This window comes from Larus michahellis, chromosome 10 (genome assembly GCF_964199755.1).
Source record: "Larus michahellis chromosome 10, bLarMic1.1, whole genome shotgun sequence".
Lineage (NCBI taxonomy): Eukaryota > Metazoa > Chordata > Aves > Charadriiformes > Laridae > Larus > Larus michahellis.
In genome coordinates this window covers 9,274,314-9,294,449 of record NC_133905.1, presented here as the reverse complement: position 1 = coordinate 9,294,449, position 20,136 = coordinate 9,274,314, and the positions used below count along the sequence as shown (strand labels likewise).

The following is a 20,136-nucleotide window of genomic DNA, read 5'->3' as shown; positions in this document are numbered from 1 at the left end:
CGTTTGAACCAGACTGTGCTATGGGGAGAGGTGAGTTTTTCCAAGCTTTTTCTTCCTGCTTTTTTTTTTCCTATATTTAAGCCAACAGACTCGAATACACATCCATCACAAGGGACTATCAACTTACTCAACACGCGGCATCTTTGAAAGGTTCAGACTTTGCCTCTTCTTTATGGCGCCATAAAGACTTATAGCAGAAGTCTTTCCCAATTTAGCTGTCTCCTGCTAGTTTTCAGGAGTTTTAGGAGGGAAGAATAGCAAGCTTTATGCATTGAAGATACATAGAGAAAATAGAGAGGAGATACAGAGTGTGAGTCAAGAGAGGTGGTACTGTGTAGAAAGCGGGGGAAGGACGGGGAGTGGTATCTCCGTTAGTCTCAGAAGAGCTGGTGGTGGAGTTTGAGGATGCGATGTGGCTCTCCATGTGTCTGCAGAGGGAAGGAGGAGGGTAACAAAGGAGGAGAAAAGGAGACTCTCGGGGTCTGAAGTGAGTTTAGGTGAGTGTTGGTGCCTTGGATAGTTGAGTCGAGCACAAATGTGAGCCCTTTTCCTTTTTGAGCAGCAGAAGCAGAAAGTGGGGAGGTTTATCAGCTGAAACAGATGCATTGGGATAGCTTATCTTAGCAGGGCAGAGCTATTGTCTACTGAAAAGTCTCTGGTAACTCATGTGGAACCATTAAAATAGCAAAAGAAAAATTCCTAGGGAAGAATGTGACTTAGTATCTACCAGAATAAGGGCAGGAATTTGCTTCTTCTGTGACTAGATCAGAGTCAAGAAAGACTAGAAAAGTAAAGACTTTTTCAAATTTTTTTTCTCCTTTTTGGAAATAGTAGTTGGAAAAGCTCCTGTGTGTACCACACCTCCACTCCTACAAAATCTGCCTAAAATTCATAAAAGTCGAAACATGTGGCAGGCTCAGCTTCCCTTGCAAAGCCAATCTGATCCTTGCTGTAACCAACAGGCTGTACCCTCTCCCCTCCGCTCCTGACTTCTCGGGCGCTTTCCAAGGCCGGGAGCAGCCTGACTCCCTCCTTGCCAAAAAGCCGCACCCACAGCAATCCTATCCTGGAATAGCAACAGCTTCTGCAGGGAAGAAACGCCTGAAAAAAACCCTAATAAACTCAGGGAGCACAAATGCTAATGATTTTTAATTGTGTAGGATTTTTTTGGGTTTTGTTTTTTTTTGTTTTTTTTTTGTTTTTTTTTTTTTTTTTTTAAGAATCTTGCTTCTTATAATGGCTGTTGGTTTCACGCTATCTGTAAGACACCTCGAGGCCAGCATCCCTGGGAAGGGCGCACCTGCTGCCAGGCCATCGCTCTGCGCCCTTGTGCTTCTACCCAATGAGCTCAACAACATCCCAATATCCCCGGCCTGTTATGTGTTATTTAAGCCATAGGATGTGACAGACCATGTTTTATGGAGCCATTAATTTATGTTGGGGGTGACTTTAACCGCCCAAGAATTATATTAATGGCCCTATAAAATACACCCCAGAGTGTCTTAATATGGTTATGAGATTGATCTTCAGCTTTATATTCCACCGTGTGTGATGATATTGGAATAACTTGTAGAGGAAGGTGACACAAGGGATGCAGTAAGGGGTGAGTTTCTTTTTCTTCTTAGCATCTTGTGGTCACAGATTCACTCTGGGGAGCGAGCCATGGGATGGGACCCAGCCACCCTGCTGCGGGAGGCTGGAGATGTCCCATGCAAGGTGCTGCCGTTGGGGATGGAGCTTGCTGGCCCAACTCTGCAAACAACCTCAGGCAGTACCTGTCCGCGCTGGCTGCTCTGTGGCTCCAGCCAGAACTGCTTGTGGCCTGACACTTGGGAGGTTTTCTACAAATGCAGGGTTCAAGCGGTATCTGGAGTTGAGTCAGTAGTTGAAGCGTTTGCCAGTGCCAGGACTCAAAGCAGCGTCATCCTGGCTCCTCCTTGCTACCAGAGGGCGGTACCAGCTTCTCCAGAAACGCTGGATGCCACACAAAAAATTCTTCCCTGATCAAAGTTAGGTGGGATTACTATGAATAACAATTCCTGTTTGGCAAATACAGCAATACGTGGTTTTCCCACTGGCAGATGCTGGAAGAGTGAGTGTACCAACAGGAAACCTCAATGTCTGAAAGGCTGGGCCATGTTTAAAGTCTCTTTTCCTCCCAAGATCCACATACTCAGGCTTGCAAAACCTTGAGGCCTGTGATCAAAGTATTGAGGGTTTGGGTTTTAGCTGGAAATTCAGAATAAATTCTCCTGTATTAAATAATCTGTACTTCTGTTTGTAGCCTTAATCATTGTCATCTTTTTTTTTTTTACACTCTCTGATGGGGGCACAGGGCTCTGTACTGCCAGAAACCCACAACGTTCTCAGACACTAGACAAGTTTGGGGTTTTTTTATCCCAAAACAAGTAAAACTGTGGTTTTCTCTAGTTTTAGTATGAAATTTGAGAGAATTATTTGATGCTCGGGGGAGCTTTGACCCATTTTAAAATCCAGGACACAGCATGAAATTTCAGAGGTGCTTATGAGACCGAGACCGCGGGTCGATATCCTATTTGAAAGAAGCATTTTAGCGGCTGTTGTGTGTTTGCAGTGAGGCCCAAAGCGTGCAGGGTTCCTTCTGAAGGAGGAAGAAAACACCAGCCCACCAATCCCAAGAGATTAGAGGCTGCTGACGGATGGGTCACCAAACCACGGTGACTGCAGAGAACAGAGCAAGGGAATTGGGCCCTGCTGAAGGCTCTGAGCTGGCCTGAACCTGGCTCAACTAGGGCTGTCCTGGGCTGTGAGCTGTCGAGAGCGTGCCATCCCCTGTGAGATGGTGCTGGACCAGCCGCTGCAGGTGATACAGGATGGCTGCAGCCAGCTGTGCTCGGACAAGGGACGTGCCCGAGCTTCTCCCTGCCCAGAGTTAATGTTCAGCTGTTCCCCAGGTGCCCTGAGAAGCTTCATTAATGAATGTTCATAAAGTGCTCAGAGACCCTTGCAAAAAGGAGGGTATTGTTATTAGAACTGCAGTTAGAGGTGAAGACGGTCTGTTAATCATTAAATCACTTCCCTGCAAAGGCAGGACCACCCTCCCCTGGGAGAGAGGCCACGCTGCGCCGCTGAAATGCAAAGACAGGTTTTTGTATGGTATAACAACCTGATTATTTATCGGGCTGGCGTCAGGGACTCTTCTGGGCAGGAGCAGCCCTGCCATGGGTCACGGGTGCCGCACTGTTAATGGCTGAGCAAGGGCTTCCTTTAATAGAGGTGGCTGGAGCAGCGATGTCCCAAAATCGTCTTGTTGCCGCAGTAAGCTGCTGGGCAGCCGCAGGGTCAGGAATGAAGATGATGAAAAATCTGGGCTATACGTGAGCTGTCACAAGTGATGCCAATTTCCAGCATCCAGAGCTATCCTGGCTAACGGCTTGACCGACTGGTCCTTACTGGATGCAACCAGGAGATAAAATGGTAAGAAGCTGGTCATGGAGGAAAACTGAAGGGAAAGTCTTGAAGTCAAGAGAAAGTTCTGGCTGAGGTTTGCGGGTTTTGTTAATTACCAGCAACGACAATTTTTGGGAACACAAGTGGCCCAGACATGAGTACAGCGTTAAGATCACGACCGGAACAGCTCACACTTGCGTTAGTGTTGCAGTGTTTGTAAGCAAACAGAAAACGGCCCTTAGAAATCTGTCGTCTCATAAATCTTACTAGCAAAATTGTTTTTCTAAATGGTGTTTTTCAAAAATTTTTCCGTGAGGCATGAGTAGTTCTGTAAAATCTATTCAGGGCAGCCACAGCTCATGTGATACTCACATGGATCCCAGATGAATTTTAGCCTAGCAGGGCTGTCACATAACACATCCCGCAAACCGATGGTGATGAAAATACGTCACACCCAGCTCTCAGCTGTGAACAAGAGTCTCCGCGCACTGTGAGCTCGCGCGGGTGACACAACTATCAGCTGGCGTGCAGATGAGATGGGAACCCTTCCCCGCTAGCCATGCTGCCGCTCCTCGGGGTTCACGGGCCTCCTGAGCACTTATTCCTCTCATCACTGGCGCAGTTTTTACTGGTCAAGGCACAGTAAAAAGCATGGTGTGATCCTAAAAGTGACAAATTGGGTAGCTGGTCGCAGAGCCAGTGAAAGCAGATGTAAGGCAGTTACTGCTGCTCAAACATGAGGGATGAGCACAGCTTTAAGTGTGAAAATGAAGTATTAAAGTTCCAAATGGAAAGAAACCTCTTGGAGAGATGGAAGAAAACAAGGGCTAGACACAGCAGGTAATTTGAATTTCATGAGTCCGTTTGCCCTTCATACCCAGGAAGGCAGGCTCTGCCCCGCTCCTTGGAAGGGGCTCAGGTTCTTATTCCAACTCTCTGAGCACTGGCAATCCCATCTGCTTCCCTGGGCAGAGGTGCCCGAGGCACAGGGGAGGGAGCTGACTCACTGCTGTGCTGCCTGACATTGGACAAAGCGTTCCCGTTCCCTTGCCTGGAGGTGGCCGTGCCACTCGGGCCAGAGACGGTGGCTTCTGCGGCTGCTGGGCAGCGCCCGCAGCGATGGGGATTTTAGGAAATAGCCATATGAAAGGTCTCAGCTGGGGGGAAAGGAGTGATGGGGATGCAGGGTGTGGGGCAGGACAGGCTCCCCTATTTCACCTAGGACAGAGGTAAGGGCACCCTGTCACCCCTCTTAGGTCTGTGAGCTAAGCCCGGCTGAGCAGTTCAGCCAGCACCGGGGGACATTAGGCTGAGCTCCATCCCCAGCTACCGCATGCAGGCTCCCCGAGCCTGCCGGCTCTCCTGCATCGCCCATCATTTCGGTACACGCATGGCTTGAAAGATGTGAGACAAGAGCGCAATATGGACGGCAGCAAAAGTCTGCGGGCTGTGCTGGCACAGTGCGCGTTGGGGCAGCGCAGGAAGGGAACCCAGGCGCTTTGTTTCCCTGTGTCACTTCTCAGTCCCGATTAGCAGCAAAATAGGGCGCACACACATCTGACAACTGAATTCCTTGCTGGAAGGGGTTCGGTCATGCATAAGACTGCTCAAAATGAGCCCTGGCTTTCAGGTTTGGAAGCACGGAGCATGACCTGGAAGGGACAGCTGGTATGTGAGCACTTACTTATTTTCCCCTTTTGAGTTTTGCACCAGTTCTGGGTAACTTTGAAGAGTTGCGGCCAAGGGCAAACAAATGGATGCGCTTCCCTTTCCCCGCCGGACAGACTTTGCTGTAGGTCTGTCCAGCTTCTAAACAATTACATGGGGAAAATAACATGTGAGAATGTAATTAACATTGCAAATTCAAGCACTAAAATATTGAGAAGTGGTGAACTAAGGACACGAGCGTAGCTTTCACTCAGGCTTATGTGCAAGCGCTTTGATACCATTTTAATGACGGGCTTGTGCAAGTTTTTCCTGAGGACTTGTAACTTCATCGCATCCTCTCCTGTAACAACCCCTTGGAAAGTGCAGGTGAGCAGTGATCCTGGAGGTTTGTAACTTGGAAAAATCCTCGAAATCCTCCAGGGAAAGCAAAGGATCGCCATCCCTCTTCCCCTGCAACACGAGCATCTCCAGGGGCTGAACTTCCCAGCGGAGCCGTGTGCGGGGAACCCTCCCCGAGCCCCTCCCCGGAGGTGAACGATTCCCGCTGTGGGGTTTCACGCGGGCACCGACTTTTCCCTTTGGAAAAGTTCTCCGTGGGCGCAGAGTCGGGGCGCGCACCGGCACCGCGGCCGCGGAGTAGAGGGGGTCGGGGAGGGCCGGGGGCCGGCCCAGGGTGGCCGCTCAGCTCCGCTCCGTGCCGGGGGCGGGACGCGGGGAGCGGCGGGGGCCGGGGCGGGGCGGGGCGGGCTGGGCCAGGGCGCCTGCGCCGGGCGGCGCGGAGCGGAGCGGAGCGCGGCGGAGCGGGACGGACCCGAGGGGAACAAAACAAACGGGGCTTTGTAGCGCCTGAAAGGCGCCGCCTCCGCGCCCCGCGCAGCGAAACAAAACAGCAGCGCGGGAAGGCAAGGAAGAGCCGGATTTGCTTTTTCAGCGCTTTTTTTTTTAATTTTTTTTTTTTTTTTTTAAATAAGACGGGAGAGGGACGGCGGGGGGCGGGCGCGCGCCCTCCGCGGGCGCGGAGCCATGTGGGCCCCGCGGGGCGCCGGCGGGGATGGCCTGAGGGGCCGGCGGCGGGTCGGTCTATGAGGCGGCGGGTCGGCGCCCCCTGCGCACCTGCTTACCGCGCTCCCGCGGGCGCGGAGGGCCGCGCAGCACCATGTCGCGGGTCGTCCAGAAGAAGAACCACTGGGCCAGCCGGGTGCGGCAGTGCTCGCTCACCCGCGGGCCCGGCGGGCAGCTGGGCTTCGCCCTGCTCGGCGGCGCGGAGCACGGCGAGTTTCCTTACGCGGGCGCGGTGGTGGGGGACGGCGAGGCGGCGCTGAGCGAGGGGGAGCTGCTGCTGGAGGTGCAGGGGGTCCGCGTCTCCGGGCTGCCGCTCTACGACGTGCTGGAGGTGATCCGGAGCTGCAAGGACCCCATCGTGGTGAAAGCCGTCCGACAAGGTGCGAGCGGGGCCGCGGAGGGACGGGACGGGACGGGACGCGGGGGACCCGCTCCGCGCTGCCCGCCGGGGTGGTAGAGAACCCCTCTCGTGGTGCTGGGTGGCCAAGGGCGAGTGCGGTATAGAAGGGAGAGGCGAGCGTTAGCCCTTCGGGGCGGCACAGGTCCCCGCAGGAGTCACACGCTGCGTGTGGCGGTGCACCCACGTTTGCACGCGCTCGTGTGCGCACCTTTACCGCGGGCACCGTCTCACCCTGACTCGGCCCGGAGTCTCCCCGCAGTTTCCTGGCCCGCGTTAAGCACAGCGAGCAATTGCGTGAGACTTTTCCCCTAAGGCACCGCAGAGCCTCCAGTGCTCCCTGCGTGGGCACCCACGGGTGTTGGGGGGGAGGGGGAGAAGCCCCGTGGCCGGGGCTGACCCCTGGAGCGGCCAAGGCAGACCCGCAGCTGGGGGAATGTGGGAGAAATTCCCTCCTCCAGCAGCTGAGCATCCTTTCCAGCGCTGCTGGGTGATGACTGGAGGCTTGTTCAAAAAGTGCGGCATGTGATTGTGGGCTGCCTGCCTTGGGATGGGAAAAGCTGTGACCCTCCTGCCAGGGCAGTTCCCCTCTCTGGCAGAAAGTCAGCTCAGATTTGCTTTTTTTTTTTCCCCCCTCTTTGTTTGCCCTCACCTAGAGCAAACCAGCCCTGCAGTGCACAGGTGAAGGCACACACAGGTAGTTCTCCCATTTGGCCAGGGAAGAGGATCGGAAGAATCCTCCCATGCGAGATTTTTTTTTTTTTTTTTAAAAAAAAAAAAAAGCTACTTCACATCCGTGTACACGCAACAGTTGCTCAACAGGTTAGTGTAACAGGCCTGGCTAATGGGCTTGTGATTTCCAGGGCAGCACTTGGGTTTAGTGCAAGGAGACTATTACTGTTGCGGCTGAGGATGGTCAGGCGGGCCGGATGAGCAGGACTGCGGCCGGGCACACACAGAGGTGTGCGGGGTGGAGAGGTGCCCCTGGGTCAGCTCCAAGTGGAGGAAGGAAGGGAAGCTTTCTTCGGATCGCCCAAGAGATTCCTTAGAGAAAAGTTTATTTGTTGTCCAGATGCGTGTGCATCCCGAAGTTGAGGGTTTTGCTGTGGCTGGTGGTTTTTTTCAGTACTTGGTTCAACCTAGCTGGTTGCTGAGGACAAAATTTATGGTCTGCTGGCAGGACCATCACCTGAAGTCTTGTCCCTAGCCTCGCTGATGAGCAGAGCCCAAAGGCTGCAGGCACTTGGTTCACAGCCATCCTTCAAACCTCCGGAGCAGATCACAGCGATGGGGTGTCGGAGCTGAGCTGTGCTGTGCAATCCTCCCCTGCCACCTGCTCCCCTTTCTGGGGCGATGTCAGCTCAAAACCGCCCTGGAGCTGATGAACCGAAGCGTGGCTAGTTATTTCCTAGAGTCAGTACAAATACTCCAGCAAACAGTGTCAAACTCCCAACAAAACCAGTTTCCTTTAAACAAATGTGTATTTTCCCTGTTGTGTTTTCTCGGCTTTGCTGGGAAGTGGGGAGGGAAACTGAGCCTGCTGGTTTCCCTGCCCAGGCAGGAGGGGGAGAAAAGCAAAGAGAAAAGTATGAGGAAACTAGGCAGGGTTGGTTTTTTGTTTGGGTTTTTTTCTTTTTTTTTGCATAGTGATTGTTTTAGCAGAAGTGTTAAAGTACAGCTTCTGATGTTGCAACGTGATCAGTGTCGGTGGATGGAGGAAGGTACTTAAAAAAGCACCTTCCCAACCCAGCAGTTTGTGATTAAACTTTTTGTTATTTTGGAAACACTTTTTAGTATAAATAAAAACATGTCACAGGAATACACCAGAAATGACAGAATTTGGTGGTAAGTGTGTCTCGGCTCCAGGATCTGGTGAAAAGAAGGGGCAGAGAGCTGAGTTTTGGCACACTGATTGGGTTTTCTCCCAACTCCCTGGAAGCTGGGAGAAAAAGGTTCAAAAGCCTGCCTGGAATCAGGGCAGGCACTCGAACATTGGACCGTCCTCATCCAGAGGTCAAAACCAAGCCCCGGGTTACTGTGGGATTGTAGTTTCCCTCCCCTCCCCTTGCCCACACCCCGCCCCCCTTTTTTTTTTTTTTTTTAAGGCTTTATTAGACTGGAATGTCAAACTGAAAAACATATATTTTTTTAAAAATCATTAAATATTTTTGTGGTCTGGAAAGCAGCTCCTTGTGCCTGTCAATGAGAGCCTGGCATCTGCACGCTGTTCTGCGCAGAGCGGGGAACTCCCTCGTGGATCGGGATCATAAGCGTAGAAAAGGAGAGTGTTTTAATTAAAATGCAGTACTTCTATGTTGATTAAAAATCTCATTACGGGGATGGCAACTGTCATTTAACAGGAGGTGCGTAGCACTAGAGCAGACAGCGAAGGAGTGCGAAGATAAGATTGTAAACACATTTTTAACTATGATTCTCCTCCTCTTCCCAGTTCTTAGTGCCTAATCGACGGGTGCTGAAGTGCTAGGGCAATATTAGCCTGGAAATGTGTATGTTTTATTGCCTTGTGTATTTTGTATGACATTTACAAGGCTGGAAAAACAGGAAATTTACTATAAATAAGTCAGTCATCTGCAAGCACGAACAGAGAAAATAACTGTTCTGACCTTGCACGCGGTGGAAGAGAAGGGACTAGGATGTGAAACATAGGTGGAATAGGTTATGCGTGGCCTTTATCATTAAATTAGGGTTTAAAGACTTACAGACCCACATGCAGTAATTTTTCTTGCTTTTGTGAGTCGTGAGTTTGACTAGGTTCCCACAAAGCACAAAGAGGGGGAATCTATATGAATTCTTTTAATTGGAATAACAGTAATTAATACTGCTCGTATGGGATTTCTTGGTCCTTCCCTTACCCCGTGAGAAAGAGAGAGGAAAGCTAAAAAACTTTTATGAAGCTTTTCCTTTCTTTTCTCCATATTGCTCCCTTTTTTGGTATTATACTTGAGGAAAAAAAATACACCACTATAGTTGCCTGGTTTTTGGGGAGAGAGAGGGAGAATCTGCTGCCATGTATCTTAGTAACTTTCAGAACTGTCAAATGTGTGAAAAAAAGCTCAGTTAACATGTAGTGCTTTTATGACTGACTGTTTCCATCTTACATCTGTGCCTAAATTCTGATGAAATTGGCAATTAACTCCCATGGAGTTAATAAATGCAGTTTTATTATTACTTGGTCTGTAAGTATAGAATTAATAGATTGGATTATAGGAGCAATGGTCACGTATGCTTGTGTAAAGCTTGCGTTGCCTTAACACAATGATTTCTCGGCTGTATTGTGAATATTGTGGCTTCCGTGAATACACTTTATGTTTTCCAAAATAGCTCACTTGGATAAATCAATAATAAAATCGGCACACTCTTCTTATGTATCCCCGAACAAAAGTTTGTCGTGCTGTTCTTCACAGGGGAAGAATTAAGGCTGTACCTATAACAAATTAAAGTATTTTAAGGCAAGGGGTGTGGGTTTTCTTTCCTCCTCAGTGAGAGATGGACACATTCAGAGAGATTTCAGATTGTGGCCATTTATTTATTTATTTATTTTTCTCCTTGGTTAGATGACCTGTGCCAAATTGTACCAAGCCAGATCCTTGGTATGGGAAAGTGTCGAAGCTATTATGTTTGTACGCTTATTTTTAAATTGTTTTTTAGTTTTCTGTCCAATGCTTTACTTCCCTAAAAAGTCTCGGGATCCCAAGCTCTGAATGACCAATCACTTTGAAACCAGAAGGTGTTGAGGTCAGTTTATGCAATTAATAATTAATTAATAATTTTCATAGTACTTTGCAGCTGGGATGGTCTCATGGCAGGGAGGAGTGGTGAGCTGTGAGGTGGGTTTTTGTTTGTTGTTTTTATTTATTTTTTTTTTTATCCCTACACAGGGTTAATGGGAGCAGGCGTGATCCCAAATAGAAACAGTCACTGTTTACCCAGCGCTATCAGCTGCAGTTGTTTCTTTTCAAACATTAACTTGACCCGAAGATAAATTCTGAAACACGGTGCAGGGGCTCAATGCTTCAATGTCAGGCTGGCATTTGCTGTAGGAGGAGATCATGACATGTTGAAATCGGTTACGTGTACTAGTCTGAACCAAACCAGCTTCTTTCCAAAAGTTTGCCCGGGCTGGTATTTGGACCTTTTACTTTCTTGAGAGAGCGTGTGAGGGAATTGCTGTCTTGGATATTTTTTTTTTTTGTAGACCATTTAAAAAAAAAAAAAAAAAAAAGACATTGTTTCATCTGTAAATTTCTGTGTGTTCAGTAGTTTAGCAAACACCAGGAAGCAGAGTGTGGCTTTGTTAGTGGGTAACGCCGAACATCCCACGCTGAGGGATGCTGGTGCCTGGCATTGCAGAGGGGCAAAGGGAGCGCGGCTGCACGAATCCCTCCCTGAGATGTAGCAGAGCTTTAACCTGCGGGCAGCTGCCTCCATTGGGCCAGAGAAGGGAAAAGCTGCTTAGAGACCGAGCTCTTGCTTTTCCTAGGAGTTTACTTCCACAGCTTCACGCACGAGCTCCAAAAAGCATTTTCCTTTGGTCTTCACGTAGTGCCAGTCACTTGCGCAGTGAATTCTCTTAAGTCGTTTTTCCATTTGGCCTAAATTCTTTTGGGACGCAAGTGGATTTGAAGTGGAGTGAAAGATTCACCATGCAAAAACCTGAGAGACATTCATGCGTTCTAGATTTCTAAAGGCCCGTTTTCAACGCCAACCCTGAGCGTTGTGCAGGGCTGGTCACTACTGAAACGTAAAATAAAAAAAGGCAGGATCTCTCTTTCGCATCGCTTCTAATATATTTTGCTACAAATCAGTAGTCTTTCTTTAAAGCAGCATTTAGTAGTCGTGAAATGTGTATGTCTGTGTATTAAAATACTGCTGTGAGGAAGACCTTAGCTTTACTATGCCTGAATTTACAGTGTGGTACTTGGCAGGATTTAGAAGTGAATCCCGCCTGTGGCAAACCAGTCATCCATCCTCTCCAGAGCCATGAGGCAGCACCCCAGAGATGGGCGTTACAGTCCGAGTGCCACATCCTTGCTGTTATAAAAATTTTGAGGAATTAATATGATCCTTTCAATGGCATGAAATGGGATTATGTTGTCCACAATAAGGTTAATCTTTCCACCCATTTTGATGGGACTCCAGGCTCCCTCTTTATGGCCAGTCTGATCACAGTGCAATTAAGTCACAATTACAGTCTAATTAGGAGCAGTCATTCAGCATCATTGCAAAATAAGATGTTAAAACCATCCTGTGTTTTGTTTTGGTTTGTTTTTTAAAACTGGCTTACAACTTTTGCATGAGTGAATTATTGACCTGTTATTGTGAGATGGAAGATTCATCTTGCGTGTATCTTGTTCGACATTTAACAACTCTTTTTGACAGGTTTGAAAGCCAAACCATCAATAGCTAATTGTGTTCCCATGTTTGGGATTGTCATTTTCCTCTGGTTCAGGCTGTAATCGGTCATGGATCTTTCTCTGCTGTTTCTGTATCTCTCTCTCTCTCTCTATCTGACGTCTGAGAAATACCCCTACTCCTTCGGCAGCATATACATGCACAGGGAAAACGCTTGCCCGAGGGCGGCTACATTAAGGTGTAAAGATCTTCTGAGTAGCAGTTTTGTGGGTGTGCAGAACTGATGAACTGATGATTTGGGCAACAACGTCCCTCACTTGTTAGACTTCAGCGTTGCTCAGTTTGAAGGTAGTGTGGAAACGGAGAAGATGCTGCTGCGTCAAGGGCTTTTTCTCTCGCATTAGCAAGGTCTGAGCTGTGGGCAAAGGTGGGATCCTTGGGACCTCTATTGAGGTTTTTAAAAATAATTGTCCAGGTTTGCTATTTGCATTGCTTTCCTTTCATCCAGACACAAGCTATGCTTGCTAGTTATTTCAGGTGTGTGGTTTGTTTTTTTTTTTTTACACTTCCCCTGACTTTGAGTGGAACGCATAAATCAAGGCGTATGGGTTTTGATCTTTGTGTGCTGCAAATGACTTAAATTTCTTGGTGAAAAGCCTGGAGTACTGGTTCTGTATGAGCAAGCGCCATGGATCTATAGGAGGACTATGAAGAATTTGAGAGAAAACATTAGCTGAAGGCAGGGATCCTTACCGTGAGCAGTCAGTGGTACTCGGAGGGCTGGCACTCAGACTCCTCCATCCCATCTGACCTCCTTCCAGCTCCGCATCCCAACTCCCGGACCAGCAAAATTCATGATCCTCTCGCTCTGTGTCTCTGCAGAGTTTTTTCTCTAGCTCAGCTGTGGAAAAAATGTTGGTTTTGCCTTTTAGAAACTGAGTATCAAGTGACCTTTTTTCACCAAGGGCACAGGGATGGGTCATCCCCCCTGTGATCTATGAGGATCTTGTCCGCTCCCCTTACCCTGTCACCGGCGGCACCACTTGCAGGACAGAGAAAACAGCAGCTTTTCGGCGCTGAGTGACAGCGCTGCTGAGCGTGCAAGACCAGCTCCTGCAGAAACATAATTTTCACCGCTATCATCATTTTTTCTGTCTCTCTTGGCACTTGATATTTTGTTTTCTCACTTTGTATTTCAGTCTTGCACAACTTGCTCTGCCGTAGCTGTTGTGGTAGTTTGACAGGTGAGGCTCCGAGTCCCGCCGGAGCCAGCGGTCCCAAAGAGGTCCACGAATTCAGCGCATTTGATGGCTTAAGTTTGGGGGGGATTCTCCACAAGGATCTGGTGTTGGGAAACAAACACGAGCCTGGGCTATCAGCCAGAGTTTGTTTTCTACTGATCTGATAGAAAGCTGTGGCTGCCTGTTTCCAGAGCAGTTTGGCAGCTTTTACATTGGGCTGGTATGTTGGCAGATTTGGATTATTCTTTTTTTTTTTTTTTTCCCTTTATTTTTCTTTTTTGCTTTTCCTTCTAGAGCAAATAGGTGGGCCAGCAGGAGCAGCGTGGCTCGGGGTAGCTGGGATATTTTTGTTGAGATCTACTCTTCGGTTTCCAAAGGTCGGACACTCCATCCATCCTCCCTCCTGTGACACTTTAAATGGTTTCCAGAGCTATTCCGCTGCTACGGGCTGGAATGATGGCACCGCACTCTCTGCTAGTCCCCAGGCCTGACTTTGGCATCATCTGTACTGAACTGTTTTGTGTTAGTAATATTATTTAAACCTACATAAATTTCTTTTTTTTCTTTTTTCTTTTTTTTTTTTAACAGCCCCTAGTAGACCTTGAAGAAACAAAGTATTTTTTTTTTTCTTCAGATCCTGACGTTTTGTGTTACATTTTTACAGACTTGGCTTTTGACTGAGAACAGTTCCTGTTTTTATATTTGAGAGGGCTTGTATCCTAACTTAAAAGAAAAATAAGGTAAAAATATTTATTGGTTTTCATTGACTGTCCCCTATTAGACTAAACAATAGCACTTATTACACGGTGTGAAAATAATGCAAAGTGCCCTGTCTTCATAATGGAACAGGAAAAAAAAACAAACAAAGCCTTTGGGATGGCTTGCAAAGTGGAACAGATGCCCTTACAATTGCAAGGCATTTGAATAAGGAATCAGTTTTGCATGGTTTGCTAATCCTTGACTAAAGACTTCATTGTCTTGGATTATACATCTGTAATTTTGGAGCCCTGAAGTCAGTGCCTCAGTACAATTAGGTTGGGAAGAGGCCGACTTTTCTTTCTTCATGTCCTTAATCACAGTGGCTTATTTTTTAAGGGGAAAACCTCAACTCTGGGGTTTTCATTTAGTTATTAACAAAAAGCCTTTGAAAAAGAAGCTGCCTAAAATCCAGCCACTCCCTCAACACAAACAAAGCTGTGCAGATATTGTGTACTTTCAAAAAAAAAAAAAAAAGCCAACTTTGATGTTCAACTCCTCTTATTCCAGTGGCGCAGATCCTGTGCTAAGTGGGTGTTAGTCCAAACTGATGACAGACGCAGATGTCTCAGATTATTTTTTTTTTTTTTTGGATGCACGAGAGCGGGGAAGTTACCTCCCAAACTGGCTGAACTGGGCAGGTGAGGACCTGGGCTGCAGGATAACTGTGAAAAGACTCTTCTTAAAAATAGCAAGGAACAAGCTGTCCTCCTCCTTTCCCAAAGGTGCGTGAAGAACTCCCACTTAGCAATCTAAGCGGCAGGGATACAGGAGGTTGCTCCAGAGAACAATTCACTGGAGCCTTGCGGGAAGCCAAGGATGGCTGGAGGAGAGGTGGAGAGAGATGGGCAGCGGGAGATACGTAAAAGATACTGAAAGATACGAAAAGCACCAGGTTGAGGAAAGATTTTGCTGGATTTGTTACTGGTGCTGAGACCATCTCTAAAAGCAGAGGTAGTTGAGTGCTTTCTCCAGGACCAGCCAGGAGTGCGGCTGTCTTTCCAGCTGATGACAGAGCGGTCTATACCAACATCTTCTTGTTCTGGGAACCCTAAATGCCTACATCAATGTATAATATAGGGTGCAACTTTGCTGTTGAATATCCTGTTAGGATGTGGTGCCTAAAATAACTTGTGCTCCTCCAGGCTGTCGGAGAACAGACACACAGCTCCCCAGCACAGCATGGGGATGTAGTAGCTGATCCTCAGTGATCCTGGGGAGAAGTCTGTGGTTTGGCTGGATTTGGACTGGATTTGGGGACGTTGACATCTCCCAAGCTGAGTCTCCCCTTTGCAGGGCTGGGACTTGGGGAAAGCGCTGCGGGACAGGACCCTGATGGGGCTTTGGCAGCCCCCGGTACAGCCCAGGCTTTGTTCTCTCCCTGTCCTAAGGGCGAAAGAGGGATTAGTCTGATGCAAAACAAAGAATCATGTCCTTCTGCTTTCCCTGGTATGCATTTTTTCCTTAAACAATGAAGTGACTAATATAGAATATCTTCTTAATGTGCGCGGGTTGTGGCGGGGAGGAGCAGCAGCAGCCTGTCTGCGTGAGCAGGGCCAGGGGCTCCGCCGGGTTCACAGCGGGGCACTCCGAGGGTCACCCGTTCGGTTGGGTTTGAAGAAAATCAGTAAGGTGTTTATTTATTGGGAGGGATGGCTTTTTTGCTTGTTTTTAGATTGCTTTTTGCCCGTACCCCAGCAAACTTTGTGTGTTTATTTTACGTGCAAATACCAAACTTGCTTAGCAATGGTATATAGTGTTTTGTCAACTTTTTTATAGTTTGTATGTGCTATGGAGTCCTCCCTGTCACCTACTATCTGCTGTTATTAATCAGATTGTTTCCAAATGGAGATCTGAGCTGACAAATACTTCTCTACATTTACAATAGGTGTATTGCCCCATTTTCTTTTTCTTTCTGGTGTGTTTCTTTTGGATTTGTTTTTTGTTTTTGTTTGTTTTAGATGAAGATGTATGGACAGGCTGAAATGGTTGACCTAATTTCACATGGAGGTATTTTTATCTGAATTTAACCATAGTCTATATAAATCCTTCATGTGGCAGGAAGCTTTGTTTGCCGCACGCGGAGCGAGGCAATTAAACCCCAATAACCGTCTGTCTCTGGCTTTCTAGGGAGGTGCACAACGGCTGCGGGCAAAATCCAGATGGGGCGTTGAGGACACCAGGGCTGTGCTGGTCCAAGGGGTGGCTCCTGGGGGAGGTTACGTACAGGGGAAAGTTTTACATCTATACACAGCCCGCACCCAGCCTTAGAGGAGGAGCTTGTGAAAATATTGTCTGTCACCTATCAAAATTGTTTGAAGGCTTGAGTGAGGCTGTTAGAACATGTGACTTGTGTGTATGTATGAATATATATATTTAATTTTTGCACTTAGTATTCATATTGTCAAATGCTGCTTCGGTGAAGAGTTCCAGAATCTTTTCTTCTTGTCTCTCTCTCTCTCTTTTTTTTTTTTTTTTTTCCCCCCTTTTTTAATGGAAACTAGTCCCATGACTCAGCAGCTCAAGCTGTTAAACAGCCAGTGCCATAGATTCCGTCGCAAGTGGCAAAATTTGTTGTTGGCACAGCTCTTTGAAAGCTGAAAAGGAAGAGTATGAAACCACCACCGTTATGGCCAAGAAGCGTTCTCATGCCCATTACCTCATCACGAGATGCATGGGCAGCCTCTCATCCTGTAAAAACATTTAAATTCGTTTCTGTGGTGTTCCCGTGGTGAAAGCGTTTCGGCGATACTTGTCCTGTAAATCATCTGCAGGAACATGTTGGTTTTGAAAGATGGCTTGTTCATGAGACCTCCCTCGCTTTCTAAGTGGGTTATGTGATGTGGCTGCTGAAGATCCAGATTCTCTGTTCCTGACAAACGCTGCTGTCTCTAGACCTTTGGTCCCTGTGAGTCATTTCAAGAGTGCAGGAGGGAAAGCTAGACCACAACTATAAACATTATCTCGTAAAGGTGCCCAGTTTCGCCATGCACACGGGTTTCTGGCATTTTAAAGGCAATAAAGTGGCATTTAGGTCCCTCATTACAGAGTTACCCTTTAACAGAAGGTCATTCCTTTATGAGGGTGGGAGAAGTAGTGAATACTTGGATGCACGATGGCAATCTTCCAAGCCTGATGAAGTTTGGGTCCCTCTCGTGCCAGGCAGTGCACAGAGAGCTGACCCTGCCTGGATGCGTTGCAGGAGAAGGAGAGTGAAGGCTAAAAAGACCCCAAGTGATGTCTGGAGTGGGGAAGCCAAGCACAAAGGCTGTGACTCGGTCAGGATGCTTGTGGCGAGGTCATGGACCCACAACTCTCCGCTCCCCATTGCTGTGCTCTGGGGCTCTGCTGCTTCCCAGATCCACATTAAAACGGTGGAAATGGATAAATTGCTTCAGGTGGAGGAGCTCCCTTCAGCATTGCCAGGCTGTCCTGCTCCGGTGGAGGTTTGCCATGACAGTGTTTCCATTTAAAATACCCTATAGGTTTTTTACTGTGTGCTTGTAAAACGTGTCAAAGGCTGAAATTTTTATCTGTAGAAGAGATGGCCTAAACACTATCCAAGGTGGCTTTTCCATTTATTTTTGTTTTCTGTTGCCAATTTTCCAGTTGTATTAGTTGATGCTGGAAATACACACATATCAGTTTTTCCAGGAGCTAAATACAGCTTTTTCTTTTTTTTTTTTTTAAGTAGTTCTGATCCGGGATAGGATATCTTGGTCACATCACAGACTGGTAAGTGTTTAGTGTATAAATTTGGATCTGCTGAAGCTGTTAGACATGAGAAAAGCCCCAGTAAAAATGAGAGCGCTTAAATTTAAGCATGTGCTAACGTAACACGTTGCAGAGGGCTTTTTCTGTCTGTATGTAGAAGATGCTATAATCAGTGCTGAGGCTTGCCTAAACCAGTGTGGAAATTGCTGTTTGCCTAAAAGCTGGGCAAGTTGTCACAATCCCGAAGAGCTCATCGCCGTTAAAAGGTTGCAGCGGATTAACCAAAATCTATTTAAAATTGATTTAACATCGCTGGCGCGTAACTCGGCCCGGTTATCTGTGCCCTGCTCTGGGGCTGCCGTGCTCTGCGCCGGTGTGAGTCCTGAGCCCGAGTGGGTGAGTTCTCGTTGCATCTTGCTGTAACGGTGCTGCCTGCTCTCCCCTGAGGATGCTGGGGAAAACAAGGAAACCCCTGGCTGCCAAACGGGCTCGTCGCAGTTAATTTTTATTTTCGGTATTCTCTCATTCTGTACAGCGTCTGCGGAAGCGGTAGCTGCCCGGATGGGATCTTGCCCCTGGCTGGGACTACATGTGTTTTTCCATGGTGCAATTGAGTTGGCAGGGAAGGTTACATCAGCTGCCCGGCTGGAGCCCGTTTCGGGAGGTGCTGGATACAATTTGTTGGTTGATTTCTGACAAAGAGCGTTTCTGCTGCCTGCAGCACCTCCCGCCTGGCAGGTTCAGGGCTCTGTGCTCACCAGGAAGATTGAAAATTTTTCTTTAAAAATTTAGGGACTTCTTTAGACTCATAGAATTGCCTAGGTTGGAAGGGACCTTTCAGATCATCTGGTCCAACCATCAGCCTGACTGACAAAAACCATCACTAATTTAAACCGTACCTTTAAGCGCTATGTCTACCCATCTTTTAAATACCTCCAGGGATGGTGCCTCAACCACCTCCCTGGGCAGCCTGTTCCAATGTTTGATAACCCTTCCAGTGTAAAAAAGTTTTTCCTAATATGATTTTATTTATTTTAGTACTTTTACAGACTTTAATTAAAACTGGTGTTCCTCTTTTCCGGTATTGATTGCAGATTTACAAACAATATTCACGCAGCTGATTTTTTTTGCTGCTGTTCTGCTCCTGTTGCTCTGCTTTTATAAACCTCGAGCATCTTCCCAGCAACCTGTGGGCCGGGTCAGGCAGAGCCCGTGCCTCCCTGAGCTCCCAGATGGGCAAAGCCTTCCCGTTAGCATCACCAACTGATGAACAAAACTTCATCAAGGCCTCTGAAGGACAGAGCTTTCACGTACTCGGACACAGCAGCAGCACTGCTGAATGCTGATAGCTGTCTGAACCGGTGGCAGAAGCAGTGGGGAATATTTATTGTGTATTTATTTTTCCTCAAAGTCCCTGATGTAGAAAAGACCTCGGCATTATTATGCATTGCAGTGGATCATGTTCGGAGGACTTGAGCTAGAAAACATTGTTTCTAGCTCAAGTTTAGCAAATGATGCTCTCAGGCTCAGCTCTTTCAGATGATATTTCACATTGATGCCTTATAATATCCAGGTGAGCTTTAAGTTGTAATGTTTGCAGAAAATATGTCTGAAGTTTCCCCCTCTTGGAGGTAGATAAGCAATGTGCAGATTGCAGGCTGCCTGAAACCAAGTTAAAAAATACAGAGTGGTATTTGCATTGTTTTCCCCTTCTCTCAACTCCGCGTTTCCTCTTGACTGGTCAAATCAAATGTCAGTGACATTTCAAAGTCTTCCTGAATGGCAAAATTAGAAATATTCCTTTTCTAAGAAGACTGCAAGAGGTAGTTTAAACATTGCATGCAGCCACTCCGGTAGGAAGTTGTTTAGCTTGTCGAAATCTCTCTTTCACTGCAGAACCTCTATCGAAAATGACAAATTGCTTAAAGCAGTTTCCATGTTAGTCTTTAAAAAATTCAGTTTCTTTCCATCCAGAACACGTGGAAGGCATTTATGCACTTGCCTGACTGTTTCTCTGTCCTAAGGCTCACACTCGATGGCTTTGGACTTCATGCAATTTTCACACTCAGCTGCTCGGGTTGGTTTTCCTCAACTTTCTGTTGAATGGGGATTTCCCCACCACTGCCTTAGCTTAGACATGAAAAGTCAAATATCTCCCTAGTTCAGGCTTTGGGCACCACAGCGAGAGCAGAGGAGGAACGCTCCGAGGTGTTTGCTTTTTCAGAAGTAATGTTCAGAGCATTATGAAATCCATAATTTAAGCTGGAAAGTCTGCATCCACAGCCGAGTTGTTGTAACGTCCTTGAAAAACGTTGAGCAGTGTTAACGCTTCACAAAATGACAAAACATCTTTTGCTTAAACTTTTTCAACTACTCCTCTGTAGCTGTCACCTTAGCGGAAGGAGATACACGGGCAGGCACCAGATGCAGAGCCCTGTGGTTGGCTGTAACTGCTGTAAGAGTAAAAATTGCTCCATTGAAGAGGCTTTTTTCTCT

At 47.4% G+C, this 20,136-nt stretch overlaps 1 protein-coding gene across 33 annotated transcripts in view; it reads left to right on the top strand.

Annotated features, from left to right (window-relative positions):
• Positions 1-6,136: 6,136 nt before the first annotated feature.
• MAGI1 (membrane associated guanylate kinase, WW and PDZ domain containing 1) overlaps positions 6,137-20,136 on the top strand; it is a 361,242-nt gene continuing 347,242 nt past the window's right edge. For 15 of the 33 annotated variants that reach the window (XM_074603134.1, XM_074603131.1, XM_074603129.1 and 12 more), the window contains exon 1: positions 6,139-6,539. In XM_074603134.1, the coding sequence (XP_074459235.1) occupies positions 6,254-6,539 (286 nt within the window). In that variant the 5' untranslated portion in view covers positions 6,139-6,253. Of the gene's footprint in view, positions 6,540-20,136 lie in introns of all 33 variants that reach the window. The other 18 variants (XM_074603161.1, XM_074603156.1, XM_074603163.1 and 15 more) reach the window with 3 other exon arrangements.